General features: G+C 45.9%; 1 protein-coding gene across 1 annotated transcript in view; it reads right to left on the bottom strand.

Annotated features, from left to right (window-relative positions):
• The window catches only part of LOC308176131 (uncharacterized protein), a 132,299-nt gene that overhangs the window by 88,559 nt on the left and 20,385 nt on the right, over positions 1-23,355 (bottom strand). Inside the window, exons 3-5 of the mRNA XM_080551438.1 lie at positions 21,121-21,225; positions 13,660-13,808; positions 5,504-5,666 (exon numbers count right to left, since the gene is read on the bottom strand). Coding sequence (XP_080407564.1) covers positions 5,504-5,583 — 80 coding nt within the window. The 5' untranslated portion in view covers positions 5,584-5,666; positions 13,660-13,808; positions 21,121-21,225. The remainder of the gene's footprint in view (positions 1-5,503; positions 5,667-13,659; positions 13,809-21,120; positions 21,226-23,355) is intronic.

Below are 23,355 nucleotides of genomic sequence, written 5' to 3'. Positions count from 1 at the left end.
ATGTGTTCTCCTCTCTTGTTGCTGCACTCCTTAAAATTCCTCTATTTGGGACCACAGATGGAATTTCTCTCCCAGCTTTCTCATAAGGAGTAAGTAGTAAGCACAGAGCTCAAAGAAATCATAAGAACCCCACACTCCTCTTCCCATCCTCTTGCAATTCTCCTTTCAGTCCCCACCCATTGAAGTCAGCATGGGTGTTGTGAACAGCAGAGGAAAAGCAGTCACGTGTGTTCATCCTGGCAAGTCTCCCAGCTCTCCACTTCTGACATCTCTTTAGTCCAATCCATTCTTCCTAACCAAATCCCCCTCTTCCCACATCCCAACCCTAAAACCAGTTGTTCAGCAGCTGACTCCAGGCAAGAGTAGCAGATGTAAGGAACGCCGCTACGACTCACAGCAGAGGGGTCTGCAATATCAGGAATCACTTTAAAAGATCCGAACCATCTCCCAAAGCAGATATTGATGTGTCCAGAACACGGCTGTCTAGGCTGCATTTAATAGTATTTTCATGGAAAACATTCTTCCTACCATATGTGCTTGTCAGCTCCTGCACACTGCATCCACTACAAACATAAGGAGGTATATTCAGCTTGAACTATTATTAACCCAGCTCGCTTCTACAAGAGATCCTATTTGTTGAGAAATTCTTCTGTGGTGAATGGCATCTCCTCACCACTGAGCAAGTCAGTCTAAACCCCAAGGAGTTTTCATCCCAAGGCAAGTCCTCAAAAAACGCACACTGCCGAATAAAGATTAGACATTTTATATGTCACTGGGAGACGTCTGTAGGTTGATACCAAAAATGCACCCAGCCAATCCACTAACAGCACATTCAGAAGTGTACCTATGGTGGTAGGAAACAAAGCCCAGAAGATACCAAAAACAGCTTTAAAAACTTCTGTTTTTTCCTTCTGTCAACTTTTGGTGCAGAAAGGATTTCAACCTGATGGACGAGAAGCATCTCTTCCTGCTCTTTTCATGCATGACCTTAGTGTCACCTTTCAAATTCAGGCCTACCTCAATTTGGTCCCCCTTTTAGGAACCGTATATTTTAGGCCACCTATAGACATCTTACAAGACACTGACCTAGTTTGCCACTCTCCTGTCACAGAGCTGGCTCCATGCCACACAGCCACTCACCAGCTTCAGGGCAGAACCAGCTTGCTTGCACTCCTCGGTACATCTGGGCAGAGACCAGCACGCAGACCATGCAGCACTTTTAGGCCCCCAGATAAAGTCCTAGGCTTCATCCCCCACCTCTTAGCACACACATACGCCCTTTCAGGGAAAGAATGGGCTTTTCCTGCTTGCCAACCCTTAGCTGAAATGACAATGCCGCAGCAGCATGTGGGCCAGAGATAGCAGCACAGAGCTGGTACCACAACAATATCAACGCCTAGCAATTTGGGTACCCTTTGGTACAGGTACGTCTGGAATCACAGCACTGCTCTGGCAGCAGCGTAGTGCCCCTTGCTTCCAGGTAATTTGTAGCAGTAATGCAATTCACATTTATGGTAAACTTACTGCACGCGGAGCTGCCAGCGCCCTCAGCAGGTACAACCAGGAGACCCTCCTCATTCCCAGTCCATCGCAATGCACTTTTGAAAGACTGCCCCCCAAGCTAATGTTTTCCCAGAGCTAAAGAGTGTTTTGAATCATTTCATAAAAATCACTTCAGCTGCTTGTGAGTTATAGATGAAAAACACTTCTGGGGGGAGGAGGGAAACAAAACAAGAAACCTTCTAGCCAGAAAGCACGGCTGGTGCTTGAAACTTGGCACAAGGACTCTCAGCGAGGAGTCTGTGCTTTCCTAAACTGGAAGACATTTGGCTTTGATTTAACAAAGTTATGAGTGTATGGAAACCGCATACTTAGCATGCACTGGAGCAGAAGCCTTCGTGCAGACTTAATTCTGCATTAGCATATTCTTTTCCATTTAATTAAGTGTTGCAAATTGTTTTCCTGTTAATTATTTCAGTTATGGACAGTATTATTTTCCGTTTTGGAAAGCAGAGTCTATTTCAGGGGGGTTAATAATCCTGCTAACTCTCCTTTCCTAACTGTTCATTGCTGCTGATAAGATTCCACCTGCTTTTGTTAAGACTGTAGGCTTCTAGCTCATTTATAATTGGATACATCCTATACCAAATATCTCTAGAAGTGCTGATATGATATCCCAGATGGTAGCATTCTCTTTCCTCCGTGTGCATAATCTCACAAAAAAGCCCACCGATAGCTAGTATTTAAAGGAAATTTGTGTACTCAGACATGGTAGGTGAGCTGATCTGCTTTTGTATTAGGGATGGGTGAATCCATTCAGATGAAAAAGAAGCAAGGAAGAATGTATGGGAGCCAGGGCCGGGCATCTGGGAGTCCCGGGCTTTATTCCCAGCACTTCCACTGATCTGTTACAGAATTGTTCAACAGCTCCACCTCAGCCTTCCTCATCTGAAAAGGGTTTACTACTGACTGTACCAACCTGGCAGGTGTCTAGAGGGGATTAGATAGTATTTGGAAAAACTCTGAGATTCTCAGAGGGAGGGTACATCACAAACGTGAAGTGGTCACACTGCTGCTGTATTAACTGTTGACAGCCTGCTCTGCTCCTGCTTGAAACATCTGCCCATGTATCTGAACCGACTCTAGGCTACTTATCTTTGCAAAGAATTAGGATGAATAACAGCCCCAACCAAAAAGCTATCCAGAGGGGAATCCGCATGAATTTTCCAAGAAGTGCATCGCCTACCTCCTTGCCATTAATACACAAGCAAACTTATTTATGCAATAAAGGGCTGCTTGGCAAAGCCTAATGAACTGAAGGCATTGTGAGGATGAAACAAACATCAAGTTCTTTCACTGTAACTTTTTCAAATATTTCATATCTGCAAAACTGCACTGGGAAACTCAGAAATAGTGTCTCTGCCTCTGTCCCACAACACTCTTCTGTATCTTCTTGCAAAAATTTATTTTTGACCTTCTAGCTGGTTTCATTTCTGCAACCAGAGACCATTCTAAACCTCTTCAGGAAAACAAAAACCAATGAGGACAATATTTGTCAACAAGAGACTCAGCGATTGGTCATGAAACTTTCCCCTATCTCCCCTCCTTCTGTAACACCATCTGCATAAAAAAAAAAAAAGAAACAATGGACAGAACAGTAAAGTAATAATTTCTCAAAAGGCCTAGATTGTCTTCGCACTGAGAAAGACACTGGCCTACAAGACCTAACCTCTTTTAACTTTAAAGCATCGCAAAGCATTAGCCTCATGAGCCGGCTCTCTGGGAGGTGCTATTATTTCCACTCTGAAAAGGAGAGCCCAAGAGTTCGAGGAGTGTCTCCCAAAACGCATTTGGTCCCACAAACTGGGAAAAAAAAAGGAGACAGTCTGGACACAGTCTGTGGTGCAGCATTGCCATCTACTCTGAGGCCCTTAGAATGGTACTGCCCCTCTTCAGCTTCCTTCGCTCTCTTCAGCCAACAGTGTTTATCTTTGTGTTAAACTCACACACGCCCCAAAGTAAATTATAAGGCCAGGGCACTAGACAGGGTCAAAGGCTAGCGCATGAATTTACCATACTGCCTCCTCTCTCCCAGGAGCCTTTCCTGAGTCCTAATAAAGATCTCTGAAACAAGATGCTAATGCTGGATTATCCAGGTAATCTCCCTGAGTTACTTTCCTGGTTTGCCTGGTTATAAATAATGAATTAGGCCTTTACTTATTATTTCTTCTGCCCTTTGGGTTCACTGCGAGTCTTGGGAAGGAATACAAATTTAAGAATATTAGATCCACTTATTAATATCAATTTCTGCCAACCCTGCATGAGAGATGTTCCCCGCTCTGTGCATGCTATTGATAAAATGAAGCGGTTGGGATGTTAATGGCATGGATCTAATAGCTACGAACTGGCCCAGCCTTACTCACCATTCCCATAAATTGAATTTTAAAGAGGCAGATGGGTGCTTCGTAAGTGGAAACAGACTCATGTGCCAGCTTTCATTTCTTTTCCACTCCTGAGCATGGTGAAATTCAAGTCTCCCCACTGGCTTTGTTCACATATGCCTATCCTTACAATTTAGTGCCAAACTGAAGAATCCCCGTTATTCCCATACTGGATTTCTAAAGCAGCCTGGCCAGTGCATCTTAACCATTTCACTGCTGCATGCAGGCAGCTGAACATAGCAGCAGCAGCCACATAGGCTTGCAGAGCTCTTCCTGCTGAGAGAACCAGTAAGCAAATCCAAACCAAACCTGCATGCAGCCCTCCCCCCCCCCCCCCCCCTTTCTCCCTCTTGCCTTGTTCCATCTGCTCTCTGGCATTAAAGCAATTAATTCCAGTAGTAAATATGCATATTCTTGCAGCACTGACCTGGCTGGGAGTCCCAGGCAGAACCATACTCAAGGGACTGGAATGGAGTTCGGCCACCACCTGAATGCTGGTAGACTCCTTAGCCCACACAACACTCCTTTGCCACCAGGCTCCTCAGCCTGCCCACAGGGCTTCTGCCCTCGATCCTGCCAGCACCGCTTTGCCAACAACAGTAATAGCCAGGCGTAACAACTTGCAGATGGGTGCCAGCATCATTACCAAGAACCCAGATGAAATTACTGCCTCTTGGCTTCTGTGCACCTACCACGGTCAGAGATGGGCACGTGAGCAGGCCTGGTAGACTTCACACAGTTCAAACAACTACCTTAAAAAGTCCCTGAACAACTTTGAAGTCTGCTTGCACAAGCAGTTACCACCAGTGCCACCCTCAAAATAAAAAATTTCTAAGTGTAAGCACAGCTCTTTAAAGCCCTTTAAATTCTTAAAATGCATCTGTTCAATATTGACCACATATTTGAAACAAAATAGAGGATGTGTGAATCACTGGCACTGAGGATCGTTGGCACAGCTAAAGGGACCAGGACTGACCCTGATTGATATCACCCATGTAATGGGCAATCATTACTGGAGGTCTTCCCCTGGTCCACATTTCAAGCCCCTCAGCATATGCATTCACATTTAATTATGGAGCCTCTGGATGTCACGCTTGGCTTAGTTGCAGCGGATATTAGTTGCTTCCACTCTTAAAAGTGTTCATGCTATCTCCCAAGGAAAGGGCCAATCTGCCACTGTTCTTGAATTAGGACTTGACGCTCCCTTTTTCTCCCTTGAAGCACAGACCATTTGTTCTCCTCCTTCTGTCTCAGGTGGCATAATTGAGTCCCTTGGGGAATGCTGACAATTGAATGGGAAGTGAGACCATCTGAGGCAGCAAAACAAGCGGATAGTGATGACTGAGGGATGTTGGATGCAGCTTTAAGTTCTCCTGGCAACTAAACACCCATTCCTTAGAGACTTGGGATTTCAGTGATGGTCTAAGGGTCCCAGTGTGAGGGTCACAACAGTGGATAGTGTCTCCTCCATGACTTTGCAGTGACCACAGAGAAATTGTCTGGCTGCCTTATCTTAAGGTATAATATATTAGGACTGCCTAGAGACATGCTCATCACCTTACCTGAATGTTTCCCTGTGATGATGATGTATATGGGGTATTATCCACTTGGCTTTGATATGAGATGGTTGTATGGGAATCATAAGAGTCCTGCATCAAGATCAGGAGGTAGCAGAGTATGACCAGCATGAAGGGGAGAAAGCACTGTGCTATTCACACCTCATACCTAAAAAGAAAGGAGAACCTTCAGATCAGCTTTATAATTCACTGACAGTCAAAGCAAACATTTTAAAGCTGGTGTCGGTCTGCCAGAGCTGGGGAGTAAAGGCAACACACACACAATTGGTGCTGCTTCTGCTACATTTGGTATGAAATCAGGTAATCTCAGAGGCCTACGAACAACATATTAGAATGGCATATCCCAGAGCTTAGAAACACACAAGGTAGCAGCGGGCTGCCCACCCACCTGGGGGAACAGGAGCAGGCTGAGCCTTGCCATGTTTTTGAGACAATTAAAAAAAACAAACAGGCAGAGTGAGAAAGAGAAAGAATTTCCTTATTGTACGCTAGAGATACAGCACAAAGGGTTCACTTTCAAGTCCACTCACCACTGCACTCAATGCCATCCTCTGTGGATTGCTTGCTATCATCCCACCAGGCTCAGCACTTACCACCACCCTCTGCAGATCAGGCACACAGAAGGCCTCAGCCTTGCAACACCAGCCCTGCCTCCTTCCCCCAAGCTCAGAGATAAGCACCTGAAAGATCCCATCCCCATTCCTGCTGGGATGGCCCTGAGACTATCCCCACCTGGCAACAGCTCTCATAGGCAGAGAAAAAACCCCAGCCTCAGCACTTTCGCAAGCACAGAGATATTTAACTGCATCTTGACTGGCCAAACTCCTGCTGGAGTAACTACACGCAGCTGACGCCAGCCCCACGGCTTCAACGGGCTGCAGCTGCCAGCGTGGTGCGCAGAGCAGGGCATCGAGTGCAGTCCCACCACCAGCTCACGCCTCCTCTGCCAGCTGAAGCTGGAAAGATAAAGAAAAGGATTTTTTCCTTTCTCTGCCCTTCAGTTGCGCTGTTCGTGTCCTGCCCCAAAAGACGTACAGTGCAAATTTTCAAGCATAGCTAGAGTTTATTAATGGTAGCATATTGCTGATTAAGTGATCCAGAGACCCTTGCAATGCAAAATCTCCAGTCATCTTCACAGTACTATTTCTTGCCCTCCACTCATAAGCAGAGGTGGGATTTTAAACAAGTCAAAGCGAGTTTAGATGCAGAGGCTAGTACTGAGCCAGGAGAGATCAGAACAGCCAAAGAAAAGCTGAAAGTGGTTCTGTGACATCCCATTGTCTTCTACCCAACAGACCTGGCTTTTAAACACCTCTCCTGCATTGCTTTATGCAGCAACTGCTCCATGAAATTATTCACCAAGGCAAAAAAAAAAAAAAAAAAGATCCATGAAGTTACTCAGATTACAAGTCTGAGCAATTAAAACCTTGATATTTATGGCCCTGTAAGACAGAGGCACATTAATAAATAATACTTTGCTCTGCTACAGCACTTTTCCTTTAATGATCTCCAAGCAATTTACAAGTTTTTGCTAGCTGAGCTTCACCAAACCCCTGCAAGGTAAGGAGGAGATAAATCGAGCACCTTCCCTCCCAAAGCGAAGGCACCTCCAGGAGGGAAACAATGCAACTGCTCGACAGTGCCGAAAACACCAGCTCAAGCTGAGGTTTCACCACTCTGGGCACTGCCTGACACGCACTAATGATGTTCCTTGAGCCAAGGACACAGGACGTGCACAGCATAGAAGAATACAGGGGCAGGGCAGGTAGGGAGCCACATAAATGCCTTGCGTGTTCTCCTCATTGCAGTGCTCTAATCACCACCCAGCACGCCCTGGCTGTTGGAGGCTGGCACATCATTGCGTGAAGGATATTGCCTGAAGAACACCTGAATTGTCAGGGTCTGGGCTTCCCTCAGGAAGGAGCTATGGCAGCATCTTTGGCATCCAGGGCTCAGCCACAACAGAGGCGCAGGGTAGCAGATGGCAGCAGGGCTGGTCGGCAGCCAGCTGGCTGGGTTACACAGAGCTGCTCGGGAAGCTAATCAAGGCCTTCAGATCACGGGAATGTCGCCCAGGTGAGGGCTGCAGAGCTGAGCAGATTCACAACTAGCCAGCAAAGCCTGTAGCTTAAGTGGGTGCAGGCTCTGGTCCCTCCATCACTCTGCCACCCTTCCTCCCTGCTCCTTTATCCTCGCAGAGCATGCAAGACTATCTTACAGCAAGCCATTCCTCCTCCTGGGAGCTGACAACACTGACAGGTCAGGGCACGGAGGCCCTAAAGGCCGCAGAGCCTTCAGGCCACAATCCAGTGCCTGATCCCTGTGGGCCTGACACTACCACTTACCTCCTTTAGCTCTTGGGAGCTGGAGAAACCTTCTCAGACTGCTTTGCCCTTAAAGCTCAAGAGATTCACCTTTGCTTATTCCTTCCCAATCTTTTCAAAGCCGGGTCCTGTGTGCACTGACTAGCAATAGAAAGACTTGGTGGAGACAAGACTGTGCCCCAGGCAGTTCAAAGCCTGGTGCTTGCCCCACGTGAGGAAGGTTGCAAAAGCAGAGAGTTCCTTGATGTTCTTGTGCACTGGCTGGCCTCTCCGAGTGCAAACCTGCAGTGCAAGCACAGCAGAGGGGTAATGCACAACCTCCAGGTGGTCGTGCTGCTCACTCTTTGGCCTACATCCAAAACCAGCTGATTTACCACACTGTCAAGAAGACAAATTAGACGGCTTGCTTAGAGCTTTATATTTATTCTAATGACAAAAATAAAACAACAACGAAAAAAACCTATGTAGTCACTGCTAGAAATGTGTAAACCAGTTAAACACACTTTATAAAACCTTACAACAATATTACATTTTTACTGAAACAATCACAGGAGCAATTTCACCTGTACTTACTATCCAGTCATCTGAGCACAAACAGCCCTGAGATTTATGTACGAATGGAAACATAATTTCTATTATCTCCGACATTAAACTTGGCAATGGAAAATCCCGTGCCTGGAGTGCAAAATCAATTTCAATAACCAGAATAGCAAGAAGTCAAAGGCAGAACTTGGAAAGGACACGAGTTTCTCAAATAGCCAGCCAGCCTCTTTTATTAGGGGGATGCCACTGGGATAGGATGGGATGGGCAATTGGATATTCTGCCTGGCTTTTTTCTCTCAGCGTGAAATATTGCTGTAGCTACATGAGGCTGGTTCAGGATCACAGTAACGTGTCTCAAACCTTGTCTTCCTGTCAACCCACACGCTTGGGATATAAAAATCAGAAGAGAAACCACCAAACCACAAGACTTCTTGCTGCATCCAGACCTGAGAGCCCAGAGTCTTAGATGTTTGGATCTTCTTCCAAGATCCCTTTCAGCCCGATTTACTGCAATTACAAACCATTGCCTTAAACATGGCATGTGAGGCTTTAAATCTCTTTCCACTGTTGAGGCTTGAGGGTGACGGAGGGGAGCGTTACCATGACTGTAAGGACTTTGGATATTCCCATTTGCAAGCAAAATACCAGCTCCCCACTTAACTACAAACTGTCATATTCTGCTTCAGTGGCAAAACTCAAAACTCGGTTTGACAAGCCATGATGCCACAGGCACCTGAATGGAGGATTTGATCCCAGCTCAGATGCGATGACACGAGCTCTCTGGAAGTACAGACAGGCTGACACTAGGACACCTTTGCTCTGCGAGGGCAAACCCTTCACTCTCCGTCACAAATGGGTTCCTTCCCCTCTGCAGTGAATTCAGGAGTCAAGTGGAAAAACAGCTATCTCAAAGTTTATCAAAAAAGGCGGATAAGGGATAACACATACAAACACTCCTAAAAGAAATAGCAAAAAATTAAGTGCCACTTTCAGTGCAAGAATATGCACAAGTGACAACGAGCTGAGGCTCTGCCATGAACTACAATCAGCAAGAAATGAGCCAAAGGCCTGAGCCACCCCCCCAGCTCCCCTCACTCGTGTCCCTGTGATAACCAGCAGCCAGTGTTGTGGAAAAGGAGAGAGACTCCTGAGTGATCCTTCCTAATAGATTCGTCTTTTATCATGTTTTCATGACCTTTGTAAAAGGCAATTTAAATTCTAATTGTCCTGCGAGCACCACAGGAATCAATTAGTGACAAGAGATGTTAATTGTGCAGCCAGGGAGGAGGCATTGCTAGGCTGCTCAGCTCCAACACGGGGTTAAGAGCCCAGGGGGATGCTGGGATGGTGTGGGCTTTAATCAGTCCTCCCTTTTTAATAGTTTCCATGTTGTGCTGCAGTTGTCAAGGTCCATTAGTCGCAGGCAGCGCTGAACGAAGCGGTGGCATCCTCCCCCCGTTCCTGCGCTCTGCAAGCACACGCACAAAGGATCAACACGCACTGCCATGGAGAAAGCAAATCCTAAAACCTCCTCTTTTTGTTCTCACTTCCTTCCCTACAGACCCTGCATAGAAATCAGGCCTTGGGCAGTGGCTATTACACACTAAATGCTTAATGTTGGTGGACTGTAGGGAAAGCAGACGCATTCCTCTCATCTCAACTTCCAGCCAGAGCCTTCCATGAAAAGCAAATGCTCCTGTTTCTGTACCAGGACACACAGCACTTCTCTCCTGAAGGCCCTGGCACTGTTCAGGCTGTCCCTTGAAATGCCAGACGAAGGTCACACTGAATGCCCGGTATCTGTACTGCACAGGCATGAACTGGGAAAATGCATCTGAGCCAGAAGCAGAATACGTGGCCTGAAAGACTGTCCAACCCATCCTGGCACGGGGACGTCTCAGGAAAAGAGAGTTTGGCACAAGTACACGGGCGCACCTTGGGTTTCATCGTTTGTTACCTATTTCTCACCAGGTGCAAGTGGTCTTACCCCGCACCTGCACCATCTGGCTCACAGGCAACTGTGCCAGAGGAGTTAGGCAATGATTCAGAAGTCCTCGCCACCTCCACAACATGTAGCATAACTTCATGCTAGGAAAGCTTATGCTGTGCGAGGTCATGCATCTGGGAGAGTTAAATTCCCTACAAATAGCCCCACCACTGTTTTCTATTAAACACCATCACAGACCATTACTATCACCTAAATCTCTCCACATCGCCCACTCAGTCAACCACCAACCTCACATGATGCCTTGGGGAAGTGCTGTGCCAGCCCCTGGGGAATCTGTGCTTTTCTATTATATGGAATTCACACTTCAAAATCTCTCTTTCCAACTCCACATTGCCAGGGCCTTCGCAAAGACAAGAGAAAGGCATGCCCCTTCCTTGTAAACAAGCATCTGATCAGAGAAAAACTGCAGCACAAAAGCACATTGGGGTTAGATTTTTCTTTCAAATCTTTATTTGTACTCACACGCATTCTCACAGTCACCCATTAGCTCCTGAAACTGAACAGGATCCTACCTAGGAGCTCTATTTTATCCTGGATCTGATGCACAGAATTGCAGCCATGTTCCTTCTAAGGCTCTAAACCTCTACCTTCAGCCCCTCTGTCAAAGCTCTTGGTACTTCTAGGCTCAAACCCCACAGCCACAGCTGAGCTCTGCATTTCTGCACCCGTCCCTGGCCATAGACATGAAATCTCCTCCCCTCCACCCCGTCCCCTTCCATGGCACCGACCTTCCTTTAGCCATGCAAACTGTTCGAACTGGGGCCATGTCCCAGGGCTGGGGCAGCTCTATCCTGCCAATACCACCCTCTTTCCAGATGATCTCTAGTATTTTTCTGACAGCCTCGAACTTTTGTGAGCCATGACTCCTTTACTCATTCTTTGCTGATCATCTAAATAACTCAGTGCCTCGAGGACCCCATACTCAACCTATTTGCTTTCCTCTCTGCAAATCCAAGAGGGATTAAATCAACTTATGCTAGTCACAGGGCATTGCTGCAGCACATTCCAGCACGTTCCAGTTCACAATGGGGCAGTCAGTATTCCAGGTAGGCCAGGCCACCCCTCTACATGGCCATCTGCACCCCAAAAACAGCATTCCTGCCCAGGACATTAACCTCTTTTGCAAAGTGTGCCCACTCCTAGTGCTTCACTAGGATGTTTAATTACTTCTGACTCTGCTCAAAGCACAGTAAATGCTTTCTCAGCAAATGCTTTTCCTGGGAATGCTTTCCCCATGGACACTGACTGCTTTATTTTATCTGTGCCACATTCTCTAGCAGCCTCTGGAACAGGAGACAGGGACCATTTTTGTAAGGAGTGCTGAGCACTACAGGAATATCCTGACACCACTGCCGTCCATCCTAGCCAGATTGTCACTTTTGCCAACTGAGCTTTAGGCACCCAACCCAGAAGAAAGGAGAAGAGAGGACCTGTGTCTGTGAACGTCTCAGGACATCTGCTCCCTGGTAGCAGCATCAGAACCAGAGGTCTCTCCCTGAAACTCACTCATGAACATGAAGCTAGGCATAGCTTTGGCCACTGCAATTTAGAAGAGGTTTGAGACTCAAGCCAGAAGGCTAGCAAGAAGCCTGGCATTAGCATCTCACTGAAATTTCTGAAACACCTTTCCTCTGCGTGGAACCCAGAGCTTCAAAGCAACACAACAGACTTCTGTGGCACAAATGGGAACACAAACTGGCAGGTGAGAAGCACAATCCCCACGTGAGGTTCCTCCCATCTCTTGCCAGCTTGTCCTTTCCAGCTGCCACATTCATTTGCCTGAGCAGTGGAACAAAGCCAACTTCGCTCCCATCAACTTTATGAAATATAATTAGCATTTTCTCTACTCATCCTCTGTCCAGAAGATCCACAATCCCTTTTTTGTATTTCCATAAAAAATAATGCATTTTGTTCTGCTTCACAAGGCCCATTGCTCACCTGCCCACATCTCTTTCAGACTCCACTAGTCTTCATTTCTTCCACCAGCACAATCATATTATGCCTTCTTCTCTTTCTTCTGTTATTTAGGAGACTGTGGACACATTTTATTGCTGAGATTTACAAAACAACTCAGTCAACCTTCACATAACAGACCGATGCGGCTCTAGAAATGGGAAGGAATGATGGCGTTGTTTGGTCACCGTACCACACGCATGACTCTGTAGTCACAGCTGGTCAGTCTCAAACCCGACTGGGAGGTTCATCTCTTGAGCCCCACATCGCAGAGCCCTTTGGGATTCAAGGTGCTGTACATACTCCTGGCAGAGCCGGAACTGAGCTTGTTCTGGTGCACTGCACTAGCTCTGTGCTGCTTGATGTCCTCATATAAAATTAGCATACAGTAAGCCCGATCTTTTCAAACCAAACAGGAAACAAATGTTCTCCGGAGGATCATGACAGAACCAGGGAAAATAGGCTCATATGTCAAGAGATTCCCAGAGGCATCAGTTCCCCATGCCTAGAGATCAGCTGAGAAGAGAAACTCCCTCTGGAGGTTGCTAATGCCTTCCTCTGCTTTTCAGAAAGGATGACAAAGACAAGCTTGCTCTCTCTTCCTTTTCCCCTTTATTCATTCACCAGCATCTGTATTGCGTGCTAACGCAGCCAGCACTATCTGTGAACGTTCAGGTGAAGGCACAGGGCTCCAATCAAACCTAAAGGGTGCATTCACGGCTAATCACTCAGTGCAACGGGAGAGCCTGGCGCTTAAGCTGCTGCCATACGCGAGCTGAAGTAAAGAGCTGCTGTACAGAGGTGCCAGAAGAAGCCTTTTTGATGGCTCAGCAACTTCTAACACTTACTTCCATAAATCCAAGTTAGCCTGCATATATTATACCATCAAATCTGCTAATAATATGTATTAAGTGTACCTTATATAGAGAGATACCATATATATGGGTGCTGTTAACAGAAAAAATAAAGAGTATCATACATACCTACATCATACATATCTAATTAGCAGACATTACTCCAGACACATCTGATTTTATCTATGCCTTTAGCATTCACTGAGCATGCCTTAGGGGTCCTGATATTCCTAATCCTAAATGTAATCTTTAACCTCCATTTTAACTCCCCCAAATTGTTGCCCTGAATGCCTCCTGTGGTGCTGTTATTTATTCACAGTTAAAGACAGCATTATTCCATCAGCCCATCTACCTCTTGCTCTCCTGATTCTCTCTATTCATAAGCTGCTTTACTTCTTTCGTTTTTCTGCTCACCTGGAATAGTCTGTAATGGCTCCCCCATGGATCCTCACTACCCACCTGTCTCAGTCCAAGCGTGATGGTTGGAATCAGGTCCCTTGCTGAGAGCACTGACTGGTGTTTCTCATCAGCTGAACTATGCTTGAGGCAGGTGCTAAAGCTTCACCAGCTTTTGCTTTTTTTCTCCTCTGCTCCTAACTAGAGAGATCCTGTAAGGAAAAAAAGAGAAGCCCAAGTTCACACGGACAGCGTGGGTACCTTCAAAAACATACCAGAACCAAAATCTCAGCAACAAAACTTCTCTTTGACTAGACACATTTGAAAGAGACAGTGAAAAACAAGTAGCAGTTATGAGAATTGGGCTAAAGAGAGGGAGGCCAGCAAGACGGGAATTTCATTTGCCAAGTAGGAACTTAAACTGATTAGCTTCAAAAAGCCTGGAGTGAATGTTGACATCAATTTGACTTAAAGCTGCTATTATTTTTCAAAGCCATTTTCACCAGCTGCCAGAAAACACAACCACATTCAGAAGCTAGAAGAAAACCTATCAGCATTCAAGCAGCTGAGCCGCAGCCAGTTTCCCATGATAGCATCTGGCACTGACTGCATCAGAACCATGTCATCGGAGCACAGAGCACCACCATTTCCCTTTCTAGCGTCAGGCCTTGCACCAGTACCAGTCATGTTCGTCGGCATCTCAAGCTTAGCCAGCAGCAGCCTGGCACTCAGCACATGACTTACAGTCACTTACAAGCCACCAAGCCCAGCAGCAGGTGTGCTTCCTGTGTTGGATCTTTGTGGGCTATACTAGCACCAGCCATGCCTGTACCAAGGCCATATAGCCCTGAGGTTGCCATAACTGAGCCTCCTGCTGAAAAAAAACAACAGGAAAATTCGGATATCTCAGCACAGACATGGACCATTTCTGCTCTGGGCTGAGAACTGAGCCTGCCACGAGGCAGCCAGTGGAACAGACCCAAGTATATGAGAAAACCACGTGAACAGACCAGTCCTATTGGACCAAGCCCTGGCTGCTATTGTACTTCCCCAGCTCTCACTGACAGCAGGGAGAAGGTTACATTAATTTGACCATGACAGATGGTTTAGGATTTGAGGGCTGGTACTGCATTTCTGAAAGACTGTTTCTGACAGTCACTGTCCAGCCTGCTCAAGCCCATCAACTTGCGTAAGAGAAAAAGAGTTGAGACAAGTCCCATGATGCACAGATAGCTGGCCAAATTGTCATGTTTTCGCTTCATAAAGAGCAACGTCAGAGTTTCAGGAAACCTGGGAAAAGGGAAGAGAAGGAAATGAGAGCCACCATTTCAGCTGTCCATGAGCCACCTGAGAGCTCCCCAGGACAAACGTGGTCTCTACAGCTTAATACGAACAGTGCATACGCTCTGGACTTGAGGAAAAAAGATAAAAAGGCAAAATGTAAGAGCCAGACCAGCATGCTACATGAAGTCTTCCCGACAGAGGCAGCACAGTAGCCATCTCTGCTACGTCAGGCTGTAGTGAAGCAAACACAAAATGGCAGCAATTTCTAGCAGAGCTGTGGAAGAGATGTGAATGTCTTCCAGTGAGGGGGAGACAGCTCCACCACATCATCCAGATGGCCATGCACGGGAGGGAACCTTAGCACTGGAGAAAGGCCTGGGCTTGGCAATGTCTAAAACAATGCTTTCAGAATATGCTGGGACACCTGATCTTTTTCTGGAAACCATATTGCAAGGAAATGGAAGCACAGGGCACTGACTGAAGAGAGCTGACATGAGCTTAAACAGAGGCTGATCTTAAAGCTTCTTTTATTTATATCTCCACAAATGTAAGAGCAGAGGAGCTTTCTGGGTTGCTGTCCCTTCAGTAAGCGGTACACCCTTGATACTGTTCCTAAAATTGACACGCTTTTTGTCAGTTTGACAAGGAGGTCCACATTTTGTTAGGAACTTGTTTGTGAAGCCCTGCTTTGGGAGTGGAAAAGTGACGGGGCACGCAACCCCTAGCCAAACCAGCCAGTCTGGGAGACATTCAGGTCTCTGTCCCACGGTGGTAAATACAGCAGACATCTCTACTGGCAAATCTCTAGCCTTCTGACATGCTCTGCCATGGTCAAGAAACACGTTCCTACAACCAGGCACATAATTAAAAGGTAGTTTGTACATGTGCACAGACAGGGAAAAATGTTCTTAGACTGACAAGATGGAAGAACAAGATGTGGCTTGAAGCAAAGAGAAGGAAACACCTCGCTGAGGAAACAGAAAATTGTTTTAACAGCAACAGCCACTGGGTGGTAGAGTCTGCTACCAACAGATGTGGTCAAGAAGACACTGCTGCAAGAAGCCAGTAGCAGCTTAGGTAGAGTAGTTAGTAATGGGGCCAGCACAGGGAAATCCTGTAAGTCCTGGAGGTCAGTTATATCTAATGATCCCTCCCAGCCCCACCCTCAAGATATCTACAAAAAGATAGCACAAAGCATGTGTGGTCAGAAGGAGTGAGCGGGGTTACAACCAAAGCCCTAATTAAACAGATGCAAGATGGGTAGCACCTGAGATCAATATTTCTATTCATTTACAAGCATAACAAGGTTAGAAGGGTGAGCAGAGTAAATAAACTCATTTACAGTTTTTTAAAAACAAAAAGTTATTTTAATCTTCTGGGTAATTAGCTATGCCATCAACATTAATCACAATCGCAGCAATTATTTGAAGTATTTGATTAATCAATCCAGAGGAGAAACAGAGCTGGGCCAAACCACCTTTGCTGCACAGCCCTCTCAGGCTATCAATCAATACAGAGGTGCTGGCTTTCAGAAATACAGTACATTTCCTGCTGGCTCTAACATACCACATTCCCTGGATGGATGGATGGATATAACAATAAGATACTTGTGTTCCAAATGGGGTAGATGAAGACTATGATCTTTCCAAATTGAACTACAGAGCATTTACTAATGCTAGGCTTGCTGAGCCGTGATTCCCATCACTTGTGGCCCTTCAGCTACTAAGGGACAATACAATCACATTGCTTGCACAGACCTGATAGTACACCTGAAATTACCACTATGGGACAGTGCAGGTCAGCCAACATGGGCAGAGGGCTAAAACTCTCAACTTTACCCTTATCACCTGTAATCAGAATAATTATTTCAATTAAGGAAGAATCATGAGCCTAGGAAATGGTCTTAATATTAATATTCAAAATTCAGATTAGAAAAAATCAGGGGTATTGATTATTTTTTGGCTATTTTCCCTTCTAGTAATCATGTCACTGTGGAATTCCAGTTTACAACTCCTGCTACTGGTAGCAGTGATCTTCAGTTTTGTTCCATTAAGTTCACAGACTCTTGGAAAACTACCCAAATCAAATTTCAATGCCTTTCTGAGAATGCTCACACCTACCGGCACACAGCTGGTAATGTGCTGTATTAAAGTGCATTCTCATCTGGTTTTGCTCTGGATTAGGCTGCTGCTTTCAAAAATGCAAATGTTAACACCCAGAACAAACTTGGCTTGATGATGTTAAGCTTATGTGTAAACTGAAATGCAGCAGACTTTCATTACAAGAACTCAACCATTTATAAGGCACTTTTAATGTGGCACATTTTAAAAAACAAATATTGGAACATTCAACCTGTATATTATTGTTTTTCTCCCCATCTAACACTTTCACTGCAGCATATAAATGAAACTAACATTTCTTTAACACAAAAATTGGAAACAATCAAAAACCTTTGGACTGCCACAACTCTTGCAGAAAATCAGTCTGCCTCATGGTCATGGTAATGCAAAGTTCTGATGCATGTCCATCAGTTAGCACTCTCTTCTAAACACAAATCAGGTGAAAGGTAGGCTTTCCAGTGTGCACAAAAGACACAGGACTACCACACAAGGGAGAAGCACACTCCCATTTTTTTTTGTAGAAACTGTCCCAGTCATGCAAAGTCAGGAAATTCCTACTCAAATGTAGAGGACCCCTTGCAAAAAGAGAGGTGGTGTCTAGGATCAGCCAGCACAAGCATGCTTCTGGTAATACCACTCCAAGTTTTGAGTCTGCTCTTCAAGCAGCATATTTCCTACAGCTGGCATGCAAAATACTGTAATAGTGAAGAACGTCCCATTTTGATTTAAATGGATGCATTTATTTCCAAATGGGAGACCATAAGTTAAACAAACACATTTCTCTTTGCACATGAAAGCATTGTTTTGTCACAGATGTACAGTATAATACATTTATTTGCTCAATTGTTTTGTATTTGTAAGGCACTGCCAGTTATTTGGATGGGTTTGTAAGGATGAAGCAAATTGCTCTGTGGGGCTCTATTCAGGGAACATAATATTCCCACAAAAACACCATAATTCTGCATGCAGCAACACAGACTACCACGACACTGCAGCAGCTGGCGGGGTGGATACAGTTAGCATTATCAAAACCAGCATGGCAACTGTACTCCAGAACCCCCTTACACGCATAAATTAACGATGAATGTACACTGATTAACCCCCACCCTGACTCCAAGGAGCCCTGCTTTCCCTGTAGTAAAACTTTGAACCTTACCACAGTTATTTTGTCATCTGACAAGGCCTGGGGAACACTTCAGCTTTTCCTTGAACTACTGCGTTGGCCCAGCCCAGGCCTCGTAGCCCTGCTTGCTTAAGTGCAATAATGCTTAAGCCAATACTGTGGTTAAATCAGAGCCTCTGGTCACCACCACTCTCCTAAAACCTATTCTCTTGTATCAGACTCTGGGATATCTTCACCACCCTTTGCTGCCCCAATGTCCTCAGGCTTCTCAGTCCATTTGGCAGCTTCCCACAGCTTCCTCCAACCACTCCCCACACGTCCAGCCTCCCGAAAATTGGCCACAGAGGCCTTCCTATCCATCTCCGAGTCCTTCTGTTTAAACAGAAAGGTGAAGAAAACAGGAATGATGTGTTCTAAGTGCAGGCTGGCTAACCAAAGTTAGTTAACTCAGGGTAAAGTAGGAATGAAGACAAATCAGCTTACATGTCAGGTGCTTGAGAGTACAAGCCTGTCCTGAAGATGCAAGTGCAGCACAATATGGTAATTCCAATTTCAAGTCGGGTTCAGTATCACAAAAGACAAGCTGAGTGCTATGCCTTTAGCATATGTAGGTGGACAGGCAGGTTCACACTGAGCACAGAAAGCAATAATGAAGACACAGAGGCAGGCTGAATATCTAGATCAGATTTGATGATAGGAAAGCCTCGTGTTTTACTACCGCCTCTCTGAAATATCCCTGCAGTTTCCCATGACAGTTGATTTGACCTTTAACTGAAGGCACATCCTCACTTAGTGTCTAGCTGCTATGGGTCACCTAAGCCAGGTATCTAAGCTGCCTAAGCCAGGCTTCACTCTTCATAGTAATGACTCTTCTCTGCGTATGAATGTGATTTTGGGTGCTGCTTCTGCTGTCAGATAGAAGCTTGGTTTGAGCAAACTCCATGCAGCCCGGTTTAGATGAGCAGGTGCAATGAAATTGAGCAAGAGAAAAATTCTGCATCAGCAGGATTATCAAGAGAGAAGTAGTAGAGAGGGGAAGAGAGAGGAGGGGGGCCTTAAAGAAACAATCACCACTTGTTTTACATACATGATCTGCTACAGATGCAGACTGTCTGCAAACCAGTACGTAAACCAGAGCTGTCAGTGCTGAGGCTGGGCTTGAGCATAAGGCAGATTCCCAGTGGAGGCCCCTGGGACAAGAGCAGAGAAGACTGCTCAGTGGAGGACTATTTACTCAGATGGACTCTACTGACAGTTGACCAAGAGTTGAAAGCTCTGTGAAGAGGTCTCACAGTGATGATCAAGACACCAGCCTCAAGGCCTGATCCCTCAGAACCTTTTCTCCAGCTACAGAGGAGTTGTTCAGGATCAGGAGGCTCTAAGCCCACCCGTTCACCTGTTTGCATGCAGCCTCATTTGCAGCTTCTCTTGATGAAGTAACAACTTATGACCTCAGAGAATTTGCTACTTAGAGCACTGATAGATAATAATAAATGCTAATAACACAAATGCTGAAGGGAATTTGGGCTGAGAAGAAATCTCAGCTTTCTAGATTTTATTTTTTTTTTGCAGGACCATTTTAGTTTTGGCCTGCCACTTCAAGGAGTGGAATTGGATTCCAGTGGAATCCAGGGAATGGCTGTTCACTTGAGTGGTGATAACGCAGCACCCTAATCATGGCCATAATCGTTTTGTAATATACATTGTGGCTGAACATCATTGGAAGAGAGTAAAATAAGGAAAATAAGAAATCCTGCTGGCAGAGTCCTCAGGGAGTCCTGAAAGTCTGACTGCGCTGAAGCTTGGGGGTGGGGGCAGGCAAAGGTAGTGTCGCTGTAACAGAGCATAGCTCTTTCAAAACACTTTTCAGCCAAGCTCTCTAAGCTCTTTGCAAAGGTAAGTCAGACCATTATCCTTGTTTTCCACATCCCCATGTGGTTTACCTAAAGTGGCTTACCCCAAATGAGCCACCCCTCAGAGATGTGCAGCCCATCCTGCCTGATTGCCAGCCTGTCATTCATTTATCAAGCGACAACAGGTCTCCTGAAGGCAGCAGTCCCTCACCACCGAAATGACAGTGAGCAAACCCCATAAAAAGCCTTGGAGTTGGGATGATTTTCCTGATGCTGGTTATTTCCAAAGTCATTCCGGAGAGGCTGAGAGCCATCAGAGGCCCACACGCCAGTAGGCCTCTCGAGACAGGAAGGCAGTGTGTGGGTGGGCTGACCCCACTGTCACTCACAGCAAAGAGGCTAATCACATCGAAATAACTCCTCTAGGAACAGCAATATTTGTCAGATTATCTGTGCATTTGCTAGCAGGGTGGGTGAGGGTGTTGCAAATCCAGCCAGCTAATTCACCAAATTCAGTTTCAGTCTGACACCAGGCTGGTTAGAAGCAGGGGAGAAGAGGTAAGGTAGTCAGTGTGCCTGGATGCAAGCACAAAACCAGGTGAAGTAAATTCCCCAAAATATCTGAAGTGATAACTTCATAGAGCACAGTTATTGCGATGCTGCTTGAAATACAGCAATATCATATGGTGATCAATAAGGATTGAAAATGTGTCAGTTTCACAAAACACCTCCTCATTTCAAAATAGACCATTAAGAAACTTAAAAAAAACAGAAGTGAAATTATTCACAGCAGTTAAAACAATTGAAATTGAATGTCTTTTTGTTTCTGAAGTTCAAGTTATTACATGAATTCATGTCTGAAATGAGCAAATACAAAAAAAAAAAAAGCAATCAGTCACACAGCACTGTGTTTTACACCGGGTGACCACTAAGGGTCTCTGTTGCTTAATGTGGGACACGGCAGAGATTTTTCTCCCTCTGTCATGATGTTTTGTCATCCCAGTCCATCCCTTCCCCCATCCACGCTACCTAACCGCCCCACACCCCCCCCGAACACCAAACCACTGCCACTTGACATCATCTCCTGCACTGTCACAGCATCTGTACAGGCTCAATAACACGTGCACGCATGGGCCAAACGCACCTCTTCCCGGAGGCAAACACGTCCTTTCTTCTCGGAGCCTGCAAGCATCGATGCAATACCCGGGCTCGTGTATGGATTCCAGCATCACACGTCTGGGTGTGTGGACTACAAACGAGAATGCCAGTGGTTAAAAAGCACGAACTTCAAGCAACCAGTAGGTAATTATGGAGGGACGTGTCTGTGTGGCTCAGCTCCAACATCAACAGAGGGAAGAGCTCTGCCTATTGAGTCATCAGCAACATTTCCTTCCAGCCCTTGGGTTTTCCCTGACAGGACTCCCCTGCGGGTTCTGCCCAGACCCACAATGGCTGGGCTCAAAAGCTGCTGAGCTCACAACCCAAGGGAATGGGATTTCAGCCCCCCACAGCCAGTAAAAATTTCCAGGCCACGACTGTGTTCCAAGGACACAGAGCCTCATCAGCTTCTTTGTCACAGCAATTGAATTGAACCCTACCAATACGCCTCTCCCAGCCATGTCAGGGAAGCTGCAGAGATACCATGCTGTAACCAAGCTTCCCAGGGATGCCAAGAGATGCCAAAGTCACACAAGAGCTTTATAGCACCCCAACCCTTTGCTTTGCCCTATCTCCAGAACTGGCCATTGCCTGAGCGCATCCGCAAAGGAATTGTCAACTCCTCTGTGGAACTAGAATATAGCTAATTAGAGATTGTTAAATAATAGGAAGGCATTTCTTCTTGATCAGAGACCAGACACCATCCAAAACCCACAGATGTACGCCACACATTATCATAAACACACACACGGGGTCATTTCTTATATTCTGCCTCTTCAGTAGGCAGGGCTGTCTTCCATACTAATTTCATTTATGCTATTTCCTACGAAAAGAGTCAGACGACTTTTAATTCAGTTTCCTGTTTGTCTTACTCCTTTTTCCGCTTCTGTTTCTCCTTTTTTTCTCCCTCTAATTTTTTCCCCGTCCCATGCTCTATGTTTCTACTACTGTCCCCATGCCTTCCAACAGGGGTATGCTGTAAGTAAAGTGAACACATGCTGGTCTCTCTCTTCCACATAATTCTCTGCTGTAATTCTCTCTCAACAGATTTGTTAGTCCCATAGAATAGTCACTCAAAGGTTTCCAATGACAAGCAGGACTTGGGCCCTCACTATGCTGTATTGGGTGCAAGATCAGAGGAACACGTTAAAACAACGAGCTTTGTGGAGAACACAGGGTATTTGCCAGTGCTCTGCAATAAAGCACCTGTTCTAAAGGCTGTGGGCTTGTCTGTACTGCAGCAGCACCTTCCCGTCCCTTAACAGAGACAGAGCACCAGTGTGATTCTCCAGGTCTGCCAGAGATCTGAAGATATTTCCGAAGGCCAAGAAGGAAGAAGCTGAAAAGGTCAGCTTCTGAACGGCACGCGTCTGAAAAAAACAAATGTTGTGAGTGATCAGCACTTCTAGACAGTGAAACAAATGAGTGCTTCCATTCCTGGGGGAAATGGGGAATGAGCAAACTCTACTCCTCTATTCCATAGTGTACAGGAAATTTGAGTGATTGATGGCAACAGAGTAAGGAAATGCACATTCAGCTTCTGCTTCCAATGTAAATGACTTGCACCTCACCCCTCTACTTCCTGCTCCTTCACACACTCCCCGCACCCGGCCTGTTATCTGCAGTGTGACAGCATGCATCAGGGAGGAAGAAAGGGAGACGGACAATCCTTGCTGGACTGCTCCTCATCCCAGATTTAAACGAGCAAAGACAGCATGTAAAAACAAAAAGGGGGGTGGGGAAGGTGTCAAATAGATCTTCATCCTGGAGCTCTTTTTGCCCACAGACCCAGCATGGAGGACACAGGGATGGACCAACGAACCCTGCAGTGCTGTGCCCAAACCCTGCTGAAGGACAGCCACAGCGGGTGCCAGGGGCAGGAGGCAGCCCCTGCTCTTACAGAATTTCTCCTTGTATTACAAAGGTCAAAGTGGTAAGCAAGGAAGCTTTTTAAAATGCTGCACACTGTCTGAGGGATCTGTCTGGTTCACAGGGACACTTAGACGCAGCAACTGCCAAGGCAAGAGAACAAAACCAGAGGAAGGCTGTGAACATCCGCTTGCAGGAGACATGCCCCTCTTCTTTCCCAGGCAGCTCAGTGAGAGGTGCTTATTTTTACAAAGCAGGCTCTGAGATCTTAAAGAAGCAATGTTGTCGCAGTGCCCTAAACCAACGAGTATGTGACCTACCCATTCCCACTATGTCCCTTGACCTTTTCCCA

This window comes from Anser brachyrhynchus (assembly GCF_964034855.1).
Source record: "Anser brachyrhynchus genome assembly, chromosome: 11".
Classification (NCBI taxonomy): domain Eukaryota; kingdom Metazoa; phylum Chordata; class Aves; order Anseriformes; family Anatidae; genus Anser; species Anser brachyrhynchus.
The sequence above is the reverse complement of the archived record's forward strand: the minus strand, read 5'-3'. Positions and strand labels throughout refer to the sequence as shown.